The following is a 13,713-nucleotide window of genomic DNA, read 5'->3' as shown; positions in this document are numbered from 1 at the left end:
TTACATGCAGATTCATGAGTTATAAAAAAAGTTTAGATAAAAAACAGGCAGTAAACAGCAGGAGTATGAAAAAAAAAAAAAAAAATCACAAATATATTAATTCTAAAAATGCATAATGTTTTAATGTCCGTATTCCAGCCAATCACAATCAAGTATTTAGACGGAGGAAATAAAGACACGTTTATTCTGAAACAGCAGCAGCAGAAGATGATGATATTATTTCAGTGAGATAATGAGAGTCCAACAACCTTTACTAACATTAGAAATGGACTTCAGGGGAATGAAAGCATGATATGAGCACTTTAATGTCTTTATCTCGTCTCTGTTGTGAATGTCTGTCATGATCTCCTCCTCAACACCAGCGGTGGTGACGAGACATCTTTCCTTTCTCTTCATCTTGTCTTTTCTAATCCCTCAAACCCTCTTCACAACACAAAGGCTACATCTGAAATCCCATTCATCACTATATAGTAGGTGAAAACAGTATGTGACAGTAGAAGTATGTCTGAGTTCACAGTACTCATAAAAGAGTTGTTAAAAGTACCCGGATGACCTACTTCTTCCTGTGAGATTCTGAAGTGTGTATATGATGGACACTTTACTATCCCATGAGGCCACAGGAGAGGATTGATGAATGGTGGTGAAGCGACGCAACTGACGCTGGTAGGTCACATGATAATGACAACATGGCGAATGTAGTACATCTGCATTACATTCATACTACACACACACACACACACACACACACACACACACACTATATAGAACATTATTTTTTACTGGTCATGAAGTAATTTCTTATTCAAAAGAAGTACCGACTTTAAGAGAGATTGTGAACTCACTCCTTCATCTCACACACGTTTCTTTCTCTTTGACTGGAGTCTCAAACAGGGTTTTTTAAAGACTCTCAGTAACCAGTATCACCAGTCTTCACTAATGAACTCAACCCTCATCAATCAGATCATTAGTGGGTTGTTCAGTTCACAAACAGATAAAAAGAGACCAAAAACAGAGAAACACAAACACACGTCAAATTGAAAAGGGATGTAACATGAGTTATACAGTCCAGCAATAACATTAGAGAATTGTTTAGTTATTAAAGTTAAAATATAAATTATGAATTGTCATATGTATATAATTTTCTGATTAAGGTCCATATTAACATAGACTGATACAGACTGACGCAGGCGCCAAGATGTAAATAAGGGGAAAGAGTTGGACAAATACACAAATAAGGAGGAAGTCAAATATGAAAATTAGTTTTAGAGAAATACACAAATGATGTGATGAGCTGAATGAGGGATGAGAGCAGATATAATAATCATGTAGTTTAAATCTGCAGACAGAAACATCAGACTCAGGACAGAAACACACGACCTCTAAAGTAAGAACATGTTCATTCTTCAAACACAATTAGACTTTCTGATGTTAATATTGTCTCAATGATTATGCTTATATGATTATGTTTTAATATAAGATGAATATGAGATTATTTTAGTTTTTCACTGTGTTTCTTCCTCAGAAATGGACCAAACTCTATATTTGATTCTTCTTCTCATTGGTGAGTGTGTTTGTTGTATTATGTATGGTTTATAGTTTCATCAGGTTTGACCCTGTTATGAAAAGCATTAAATCAAACGCTCTCTTTCACAGCTCTCTGCTCCGTATCTGAATGTGTTCAGCGTCAGTATCACTTTATAAACGTGTTGAAGACCTGGACTGAAGCTCAGAGTTTCTGCAGAGAGAAATACACAGATCTGGCCACCGTTGACAACATGAACGACATGAACGAGCTGAAGAAGAGTGTGAATGATGGAGGTGTTCAGAATATCTGGATTGGGCTGAAGAGGGCGAGTGTTAATAAATGGCAGTGGTCTTCAGGTGAACCTGCGCTCTATCTGAACTGGGGATTTAGACAACCTGATGGCACAGATGAGTGTGCTATGATGAAAAATGGACAGTGGCATGATGTGTCATGTAGTATCAGCCTGACTTTCATCTGCAGTTCATCTAACAGTAAGTGCAGCTCCATACAATCTCAATAAACATTCATATAAACATTCTCATAAAAAAGATACACCATATACTTTACAAATTTTTTAATGCAATACTAATTTCTTATATTTTTTAATGTGGTCATAAATATAGGGGACACAACTTGAAGTAAATTTCTAGAGACAAACCCATATTGGACTGAAAAAAAAGAAGATTTTAAAGAATGCATGTTGATCTTTTGTTGGTGATAACGTTCAGAATCTGCCATTAGAGAGCCTAGAGAATAATTTTTAATTAATTAAATTTAATGATTTAATTTTAGGGTTTTTTTCCAGCTAAATTTATACTGTAAATTACGTGTCAAGCCATTGTTTTGGCCAGCATAAATTGTAATGAATATATACCAGAGAATCATGCAAGGAAACATAATGTTGAAGTAAAGAGTTTGAAAATCATCACAATATTCAGAAATGTTTTTATCAGCAAAAACTTAACCCTTGTGCATCCTTATGGACATTTTTGTCCTTTTCAGTTTTTTTTTTTTTTTTTTTTCTCTTTGCCTGTGTTAATGCTAACTGCATAAATTTTGGCACGGGTGTGTATTTTTATTGGAATTTTACTATTTCATCACCATTTCCTTTAAAAAAAATCTATTTTGCACTAGCTACACAAAATACTTCCTCTCAGGACCTTTTGGACAAAAATGTCCCCATTAAAACTGCATTTTTTAATCCCTGTGCCATTTAACTATAAAATTATGCAATCTTTTTTAAGAGGCTTTCATTCTGTTGGCAAGGCTTCAAAATTTACATTTTTTAAAAAAAATTATCACATGGTGCCATTTTTTTCAGGTTTGACTTATAAACCAAATATTCGCTTTATTCCTGTTTTCTGCTTCGGCATATTATAGAGCCAATTGGATAAATTATGCAATCATAATTGTGTGGGTGTGTTGGTATGGATGTCAGAGTGTGGTTTATATGTGTGTAATAAAAAAAAAAAGTGTTTGTGTGCATGTGTGTGTTCGTAGTATTGAGAGAGAAAAACTCAAATGCAAATAACAAATCCAATCGCTGTGTTCACCAGTGGAGTTCCCTTTCGAAAGGGAACTCTACACTACGTCAGAATGACGCTATGGGGAACGCCTCAGGCGTGACAGGTGTCTGAAATAAATATCAACTCACGTCAATTATGTTGACCGGCGACAGCCCGTGAATCATCAGCTTGATTGATTAACGCGCAACCTGGATGTATAAAGGGAAGCCTTGCATACATGACAACATCTTTTCGTCTTCAGGGACTGTTTGTCTGTATTGAGAATATCGCTGAAGCGCGCGGGAGGCTCTCGAGAGAGCCTCTTGTGCAAACTGTGAGCGTTTTTTATTTAAAAATGCTCCGCTTTCGCGGACCCTTTTCTCGAGGGAGGAGGGTTCAGCATCTGAGCTGTGGTGCGTGCGATCTGTGAAACAATACTGTTTGGGTACGAGGCGTTCACAGTCAGTTCCTGAGGGTGCTGGCAGTGTTCATTAAGAAATATCTCGGCGCGCGTGAGAAAAAAAAAATCCGTGCGCTGTCGGATGTTTCAACCTCGCAACTGTTGACTTTCTTCTCGAGGGATGAAAGCCAAATATTTTTTAACGGCTCTTTTCTCGCGCTTGCCGAGGCAGTGTGTAGATTACGAGAACGTATAAATGTTAAAACAGTATTGTCTGGTGAGTATGGCTGCATTGAATTCTATGAATTAAAATGATGGAATATTATCTGACTTTTAAGAAGTTAGATATTTAGTAATTCAGCCTATCATCCAGATCGCGTTACCCAGTGTTTTTGGCTGCATTTTAATTGAAAAATGAGCAGTGAACAAAAAGAGCAGGTGTAATTCTGGTCTTTTTGTAAAATGTGAAATTAACATATTTCTGTTTCTTTTCAGACCACATCTCCTGTTTTAGAGTCTGGGGCAAAATGTTATGGGAGTAAATCTAAAATTTTTTTCGATGGTCAGGTAGTAGGTCTTAACAGGCCTCCTTGACCAGACAGTCCCCATTTTGCAACCGGACAGTGCTTGGGCCTCCCTGAGGTGAGCTCCCAGGAATTGACTGTCAAGGAGTAATGTGGTTATCAGGTTATAGGCCTCACTAGGCCTTCCTGAATATGAGCTTCCACATACTATGGTTAAATGAGCTCCCACATATTATGGTTATCAGGTCATAGGCCTCACTAGGCCTTCCTGAATATGAGCTCCCACATACTGTGGTTATCAAGTTATAGGCCGCTCCAGGCCTTCTTGAATATAGCTCCCATATAATGTGGTTATCCGGTCATAGGCCTCACTAGGCCTTCCTGAAAATGAGCTCCCACATACTGTGGTTGAATATGAGCTCCCACATTCTGTGGTTATCAAGTTATAGGCCTCACCAGGCCTTCTTGAATATGAGCTCCCACATACTGTGATATGAGCTCCCACATTCTGTGGTTATCAAGTTATAGGCTTCACCAAGCCTTCTTGAATATGAGCTCCCACATACTGTGGTTATCAGGTCATAGGCCTCACCAGGCCTTCCTGAGTATGAGCTCCCACATACTGTGGTTGAATATGAGCTCCCACATACTGTGGTTATCAGGTCAGAGGCCTCACCAGGCCTTCTTGAAAATGAGCTCCCACATACTGTAGTTGCCAGGTTATAGGCCTCACCAGGCCTTCCTGGTTATGAGCTTCCACATGTCAGGTTACAGGCCTCACCGGCCTTCCTGAATGTGAGCTCCCACATACTGTGGTAATCAGGTTACAGGCCTCATCAGGCCTTCCTGGTTATGAGCTCCCACATACTGTGGTCGCCAGGTTACAGGCCTCATCCGGCCTTCCTGGTTATGAGCTCCCACATACTGGGATATCAGGTTACAGGCCTTTCTAGGCCTTCCTGAATATGAGCTCCCATACACGGTGGTCGCCACGTTACAGGCCTCGCCAGGCCTTCCTGGTTATGAGCTCCCACATACTGTGGCGCCAGATTACAGGCCTCACCGGCCTTCCTGGTGATGGGCTTCTACATGTCAGGTTGCAGGCCTCACCCGGCCTTCCTGAATGTGAGCTCCCACATACTGTGGTCATCAGGTTACAGGCCTCATCCGGCCTTCCTGGTTATGAGCTCCCACATACTGTAGTCGCCAGGTTATAGGCCTCACCAGGCCTTCTTGGTTAGGAGTTTTCACATGTCAGGTTTCGGGCCTCGCCGGCCTTCCTGAATGTGAGCTCCCTCATACTGTGGTTGTACATGAGCTCCCACATACTGTAGTCGCCAGGTTATAGGCCTCACCAGGCCTTCTTGGTTAGGAGTTTTCACATGTCAGGTTTCGGGCCTCACCGGCCTTCCTGAATGTGAGCTCCTACATACTGTGAGCTTCCACTTACTGTGGTTATCAAGTTATAGGCCTTACCAGGCCTTCTTGATTATGAGCTCCCACATACTGTGGTTTAATAAATTCAACCTGCCACAGGAGCTGCTCGTACAGTTCTACTCAGCTGTCATCCAGTCCATCCTCTGCACTTCCATCACCGTCTGGTTCGGCTCTGCTACCAAAACCGACCTCCGTAGACTACAGCGGATAGTTCGGACTGCTGAGCGAATCACTGGCACTACCCTTCCCACACTCAAAGTACTGCACTCATCCAGAGTGAGTAAAAGGGCTCGCAAAATCACTCTGGACCCGTCACACCCAGCACACTTTCTGTTTGAACTGTTACCGTCTGGTCGACGCTACAGAGCACCGAGCACAAAAACAACCAGACACAGGAAAAGTTTCTTTCCCCAGGCCATCTACCTCATGAACACTTAAATGTTCCGCTACTGTGGAACAAACATGTGCAATACTTCCCTTAGACATTTCATTATAGCACCTTATAACTTTATATATATTTATAATTTATAATCTTTTTCTTTTTATTTTATTTTTATTTTTTCTATTTTTTATTTATACCTATGTTACTTGTCTTGTCACTTTATATTGTATGTGTACTGGAAGCTACTGTCACCAAGACAAATTCCTCGTATGCGCAAGCATACTTGGCAATAAAGCTCTTTCTGATTCTGATTTCTGATTCTGATTCTGATTCTGAATATGAGCTCCCACATTCTGTGGTTATCAAGTTTTAGGCCTCACCAGGCCTTCTTGAATATGAGCTCCCACATACTGTGGTTATCAGGTCATAGGCCTCACTAGGCCTTCCTGAGTATAGCTCTCACATACTGTGGTTGAATATGAGCTCCCACATTCTGTGGTTATCAAGTTTTAGGCCTCACCAGGCCTTCTTGAATATGAGCCCCCACATTCTGTGGTTATCAGGTCAGAGGCCTCACCAGGCCTTCCTGAATGAGAGCTTCCACATATTTTGGTTGAATATGAGCTCCCACTTACTGTGGGTATCAAGTTATAGGCCTCACCAGGCCTTCTTGAATATGAGCTCCCACATATTGTGGTTATCAGGTCATAGGCCTCACTAGGCCTTCCTGAGTATAGCTCTCACATACTGTGGTTGAATATGAGCTCCCACATTCTGTGGTTATCAAGTTTTAGGCCTCACCAGGCCTTCTTGAATATGAGCCTCCACATTCTATGGTTATCAGGTCAGAGGCCTCACCAGGCCTTCCTGAATGAGAGCTTCCACATATTTTGGTTGAATATGAGCTCCCACATGCTGTGGTTGTCAGGTCACAGGCCTCACTAGGCCTTCCTGAGTATGAGCTCCCACATACTGTGGTTGAATATGAGCTCCCACATACTGTAGTTGCCAGGTTATTGGCCTCACCAGGCCTTCCTGGTTACGAGCCTCCACATGTTAGGTTACAGGCCTCACTGGCCTTCCTGAATGTGAGCTCCCACATACTGTGGTGAATATGAGCTCCCATGTTATATGGTTATCAGGTCAGAGGCCTCACTAGGCCTTCCTGATTTGAGCTCCCACATGCTGTGGTCGCCAGGTTAGAGGCCTCACCGGCCTTCCTGAGTATGAGTTCCCCCCATGCTGTGGTTGTATATGAGCTCCCACATACTATAGTTGCCAGGTTATAGGCCTTACCAGGCCTTCTTGGTTAAGAGCCTCCACATGTCAGGTTACAGGCCTCACCGGCCTTCCTGAATGTGAGCTCCTACATACTGTGGTCATCAGGTTACAGGCCTCATCTGGCCTTCCTGGTTATGAGCTCCCACATTCTGTGGTTATCAGGTCAGAGGCCTCACCAGGCCTTTCTGAGTATGAGCTCCCACATACTGTGGTTGTATATGAGCTCCCACATACTGTAGTCGCCAGGTTATAGGCCTCACCAGGCCTTCTTGGTTAGGAGTCTTCACATGTCAGGTTACAGGCCTCGCCGGCCTTCCTGAATGTGAGCTCCTACATGCTGTGAGCTTCCACTTACTGTGATTATCAAGTTATAGGCCTCACCAGGCCTTCTTGAATTTGAGCTCCCACGTGCGGTGGTCGTTAGGTCACAGGCCTCACCGGCCTTCCTGAGTTTTAACCTTCCACAATTAGTGGTCACCAGGCTTTAGGCCTCTGCGGCCTTCCTGGTTATGAGTTCTTTCATGTCAGGTGGCAGGCCTCACCAGGCCTTACTGAATGAGAACTCCCACGTATTGTGTCTATCAGGTTGCAGGCTTCTTCTGGCTTTCCTGATTATAGGTTCCCACGTAAGGTGGTTCCCTGGTTACAGGCCTCACCAGGCCTTCCTGGTTTTGAGCTTTTACATGTCAGGTTACAGGCCTCATCCGGCCTTCCCGAATGTGGGCTCACACATACTGTGTTTTTAGAGTGATGAAGTACGAGGAAACCTTTACTTCATTCCTTTTTGGTACATACGTTCCGTACCTTTTTTATACCATGCTTATGGTAAGTCACACGACTTATGTCTTGTGTATTTTCTAAAATCCATTTTCTATGGTAAGGGTCATGCGCGTATCGCTTCTGTCCCTTCCTATGTGGCTCAGACCCTGGTCTTTCTCTTCGGGTCCCATTCTAGATACTTCCTGTCGTCACTTTATTACGACAGATGTTTTTCTCTAGCTAACTTCCACATTCTGATGAGCTCCCACACACTGTGGTCACTGTGTTACAGGCCTCACCGGCCTTCCCGAGTATGAGCTCCCACATGCTGTGGTCGCCAGGTTAGAGGCCTCATCAGGCCTTCTTGGGTTCAGAATGGCTAAGTACATGCACTTTCTTTCATGTACTTTCTATTTCCATTTTTTATGGTAAGGGTTGTGCGCTGTACGCTTTATTCCCTTTCTGAAAGTGAGCTCCCACATCCTGTGGTCGCCAGGTTAGAGGCCTCACCGGCCTTCCTGATAGGAGCTCCCACATGCTGTGGTCACCAGGTTAGAGGCCTCACCGGCCTTCCTGATATGAGCTCCCACATGTTGTGGTCGCCAGGTTAGAGGCCTCACCGGCCTTCCTGATAGGAGCTCCCACATGCTGTGGTCACCAGGTTAGAGGCCTCACCGGCCTTCCTAATATGAGCTCCCACATGTTGTGGTTGCCAGTAGAGCCCGACCGATATATCGGCAGGCCGATATTATCGGCCGATATTAGGCATTTTCCAATCTATCGGTATCGGCATTTATAACGGCCGATTTAAAAAAAAAAAAAAAAAAAAACGATCGAAATGGCCTTTAACCATGTCATGAGTGTTTGCGTTATATAGTTTGTCGACCAGAGGGCGCTCTTCAACGCCCTAGTTGACAACACTCGTGAATGCGCCACATATCCTGCTGCTGCAGCCTCCTGATCCAGCCAAAGTCAGGCAGAGAGAACAACGGTGTGAGTTCATGGTAGGGTGACCAGAAGTCCCGAAAAATTCGGGACAGTCCCAAAATCTGAGCTGTTGTCCCGAATCCGGCCTTAATTGTCCCGAAAATTACACTTAAGCAAAATATTGAGTAGATATTGTCTGATAAAATATTAAAAACTGTCCGTGGAGATTGAGTCGTCCTGCAGCCAGCCCCCGCCGGCTGCTCATTGGCTGCGGTATCTTTTTTGTTTCTTTTTTCAAAGATACAGAAAGGCGCGAATTTAGATATGCATTGATAAGCTAATTTTAGAGAGCGCAAGTTGCAGCCGCCGCGAGGACAGTGAATGTGCAGGCAGTCATAAAGGAGTGAGGAAACAGAATTGGTCGCGGCACTGTGTGCAAAAAATACTTCGGCCTAATGTCTGATGTCGGGTTACACAAAGCAAATCATCTACACAATTATTTAGTTTTCTTATTTAATGACGACAATTTAGTTAGGCTAATAATAATGTTGGCATAAGGCTTATTTGCGTTCGCTATAGCCTGAAAGGTCTGATTTACGCACTGTAACAACAGTGATTTTTTTTTTTTTTTTTTTTTACAATTTGAGACGCAGAGCGAGCGAGAGAGAGAGAGAGAGAGAGAGAGAGAGAGAGAGAGAGAGAGAGAGAGAGAGAGAGAGAGAGAGAGAGAGAGAGAGAGAGATAGATAGATAGAGAGATATGCGCGCGCGAGACGCAGAGAGAGAGAGAGAGAGAGAGAGAGAGAGAGAGAGAGAGAGAGAGAGAGAGAGAGAGAGAGAGAGATATGCGCGCGCGAGACGCAGAGAGAGAGAGAGAGAGAGAGAGAGAGAGAGAGAGAGAGAGAGAGAGAGAGAGAGAGAGAGAGAGAGAGAGAGAGAGATTGTTGTTGTTATTTATCAGAACTTAACAGAATTTGTCTCCAGTCCTATTCAAAGTTATATTTATGAACCAAGTCTTTTAAAACTGGTAACTTTGACTTTGGTTTGGTCAAAGGACTTTGTTTCATATCTTAAGTTTGTATTTATACAGCCCACATACATAGAACAGGCAGATATTTTGCTATTGAATGTTGTGTAAGTGCAGTTTATAGGAAATGGGTCTAATATCCAGTTTATTTTCTAAATCTAAATATCGGCTTATAAATCGGCTCTTTTCGAGTTAATATCGGCATCGGCATCGGCCCCCAAAAATCCATATCGGTCGGGCTCTAGTTGCCAGGTCAGAGGCCTCACCGGCCTTCCTGAAGGTAAGCTCCCACATATTGTGGTTGAATACAAGCTCCCCCATGTTGTGGTCGCCAGGTTAGAGGTCCTACCAGGCCTTCCTGGAGGTAGCTCCCTTTAGGCCCTCACAGGCCTCCTCAGTGTTTTGAAACACAAACACTGGGTAGATCCATGGATCGAGTAGAGAGACTCCCCTCGCTGGCAAGGGTTGTAAAGCACTATGCTGAGTCATACTCTCCAGGGTTTCCCGTCTCTGAGATCCGGGCTGAGTGGTTCACTGCCTGTTTTGCAGTCCCTCGGGTTGGATGCCTTCTTAAGGCAAGTGTCCAGAGGCTCTGTCTTCAGACAGACAGGAAGTGGCCAGACTCTAGTGTCTTATGTAGTGACACCAGGTCAGGCCTGCCTGGTGGTATTTCAGGTGGCACGCTCCCCTGAATAGTGACTGGCTGGGAGTCCCTTGGGCCCCCTAGCCACACTCCCTAGAAGGGACCCCTTCTTTTGGAAGCTGTGGTCCTAAGCCTTTGAGCTGGCCCAGATATACCCCCCATTAACTATGTTCTGGCGGTTTCTTGGTTCATTAGCTTGGGTGATGACCGGTAGGGAGTGCTGTCACTGACAGCCCGATGTGACCTAAGGGTGAGTGGTTCCAGTGTTTTCTGAATTACTGGTTCGGACAGTTGTCACTGCCTTTGGGCATGCACTCCCCTCAGCATGGTGGCGTTGGTATATCGTTCCCCACAGCGTCATTCTGACGTAGTGTAGAGTTCCCTTTCGAAAGGGAACGTCTCAGGTTACGACTGTAACCTATGTTCCCTGAGAACAGGGAACGAGACACTACGTCTTCCTGCCATGCCTCGGGGCCTGCCTGCAACAGTCCCTTCAGACGATAGGATGTTGTCATGTATGCAAGGCTTCCCTTTATACATCCAGGTTGCGCGTTAATCAATCAAGCTGATGATTCACGGGCTGTCGCCGGTCAACATAATTGACGTGAGTTGATATTTATTTCAGACACCTGTCACGCCTGAGGCGTTCCCCATAGCGTCATTCTGACGTAGTGTAGAGTTCCCTGTTCTCAGGGAACATAGGTTACAGTCGTAACCTGAGACGTTTTGCTGACACCCAGTGGGTCAGAAAGTCTGGTATGCGCCCAAACAAAATCTTAGCGAAAGCTCATTTTTTGGGATATCAACCTCAAATTTGGAACAAAACTTATTTAGATCTATGGCTTTGATTTTCTAGCTGTTTTAGAGTTCAACTTGTTTCATAAAATATATATTTTATATAAAATAATGTTCATAAATAATTTTCATAAACTTAAACCTATATAACTTATTTTTGGATTTACTTATATAAAAAAATTATAACTTCAGCAATAATCTGCCAAGGGTATTCTTTAAAATGATACCAAAGTTAAGTCTGTGCTCCCAAGCCTCAACTTTTTATGACAGTTTTTTGACATGGACATTTTTGTCCTCTATGTACCTATGTGTAACTTTTTGAAATTGATATACTGTGAATATTATCATCAGCTGTAGAAACAGTCTTAGAATTACACGTGTTTCTGATGCTTCGCTGCTCTTATTCACATTGAAAATCATACACCATGCATAAGAATGATGAACAAACTGATTCATGAATCGGTTTCCATGTGTTTGTAAAGTGAACACAGGACTCGTCTTTGTCAATCAGACGAAGAACTGGAGAGACGCTCAGAGTTACTGCAGACAGAATCACATTGATCTGGTCAGTGTGAGGAACCAGAATGAGAGTCAACAGATTCAGAAGTTCATCAATGATAGTCACAGATCTAATGATGTCTGGATCGGTCTGTTCAGAGACTCATGGCAGTGGTCAGATCAGAGTAACTCCTCATTCAGATACTGGCATTCTGGTGAACCTAATAATTATGGAGGAAATGAAAACTGTATAGTGCTCCAACCAAATGACCAGAACACTCAGGGTAAATGGTATGACGGCTCTTGTGACGGCCCATTTCCTTTTGTGTGTCATGAAGGTGACACACAATCCATCCATCACCTCCAGATATCTTAAAGTTCACGCTACATGTCTGACATGACAGATTCCTCCACAGTGTTTGTTCTGCATGTTGTTTTTGACCAGTCTCTCTCTAGTTTTTGCTTGTGGTTTGTTTTGTGTCCAGATAAACTGATTCTGATCAAAGAGAATCTGACGTGGCCTGAAGCTCTGAGATACTGCAGACAGAATTATACGGATCTGGTCTCGGTTCATTCAGAGGAGATGCAGCGTCGTGTGATGAATGTGGTTAAAGGTGCGTCTACTGAGGCGGTGTGGTTGGGTTTACGTCACTCCTGCACTGTGGGCCTCTGGTTCTGGGTGAGCGGAGAGACCGTGTGCTATCAGAACTGGGCTCCAGGGAACGGCACAGGAGACGAGGACTGTGAGTCTGCAGTGAGATCTGGAGCAGTTCAGTCTGGAGGAGATCAGCGCTGGATCAGCCGTCCTGAACACGACAAACTCAACTTCATCTGCAGCAGCTCTGAGGAGTGAAGGATATGTTTGTGTTCTTTCATAACTGGCAAACACGTCTTGTACTGTTTTTAGCAGTTCTTATATAAATTTACTAATTTCTGTTACTGAAGATTATCGGATGAGTTTTTTTTATATCAGATTTTAAAATACTTTTGTGCTATATATATATATATATATGTTCTAAAGACCCCATGAAATCAAAATAAAGTTTAATATGTGGCTTTAAATTTTAAATTTAGTCACTTCCAGAAACACAACTCAATATTTTTTGACACAGTCCGTTCAATCCAATGTACTTGCAGTCAACGAGAGAGTAGAAGATGGCTTTAAAAATAAAATAAAAACCAAAGCTCAAACCACATCAGTTGATTTCATGGGATCTTTTTGGTGGTTCGGCAACTTTCTTCTAATCACTCCTGTGTTTTGCACTAGTCATATAATTAAAAGTTACTTGTTTAAAAAGTGATTGTGAGCATCGATGTTTGTCTCAATGAAATGAAATATAGTTTATTCTTAAAGGAAAAAGTGGAAGTTGAGTATAAAATATCTTGTGAACTGTATTTGATGTTGAAACTAATTCAAAGGAGCACCAGCTCAACTGAACTGACTTAGAAGAATAATTATTTTACATTTATAAAAAACCCAAACACACACACACAAAATATTTACTAATAAAAATACATATCCAGTACATCTCAACATGAATTTGTGGTACGCCACGTGTACTCTGACATGTAAAGTCAGCAAATTTTGTGTAAAGGAAATATTTACAGCAAGACAATGAACACATGAAACAAATTATCTGTGCTGCAATGCATGCTGGGAGTCATGAGTGAGTTCTGTATGCTGGCATGAAGCGTCACCATTGTTGCGTATCATATGCTGATTATTGATGTCTGTGAGTGTATAAATAACACTGTATTTATTAACTTCTTAATTTAAATGTGTTAATGATAAAACACACTTCTGAACAGTGATTATAGACTTAAGATGTGAACAGTGAATAAGAGCACTTCCCAATGTCAGCATTAAATACAGGGAACATCTGATGATATTCTGTATTGACGTCCTCTACTGCAGTAAAAGTGTTTTCTGAACACACTGTTAAAGCAGCCAAACAATAAAACGAACATCAGAAGTCAAGAGGAAACACTGATCACCACAATAGTGACTTCA

At 42.6% G+C, this 13,713-nt stretch overlaps 1 protein-coding gene across 1 annotated transcript; it reads left to right on the top strand.

Annotated features, from left to right (window-relative positions):
• Window positions 1-1,524: 1,524 nt before the first annotated feature.
• On the top strand, window positions 1,525-12,722 carry LOC311287720 (C-type mannose receptor 2; the record flags this gene model as incomplete). The annotated part of the gene is made up of 4 exons (XM_084404748.1): window positions 1,525-1,561; window positions 1,654-2,016; window positions 11,687-11,917; window positions 12,188-12,722. The coding sequence occupies 4 exons, from the start codon at window positions 1,525-1,527 to the stop codon at window positions 12,553-12,555; spliced, it is 999 nt and encodes a 332-aa protein (XP_084260874.1). The 3' UTR covers window positions 12,556-12,722.
• Window positions 12,723-13,713: the final 991 nt, after the last annotated feature.

This window comes from Rutilus rutilus, assembly GCF_951802725.1.
Source record: "Rutilus rutilus genome assembly, chromosome: 3".
NCBI classification, from domain to species: domain Eukaryota; kingdom Metazoa; phylum Chordata; class Actinopteri; order Cypriniformes; family Leuciscidae; genus Rutilus; species Rutilus rutilus.
This window is presented reverse-complemented; position numbering and strand designations above follow the sequence as displayed.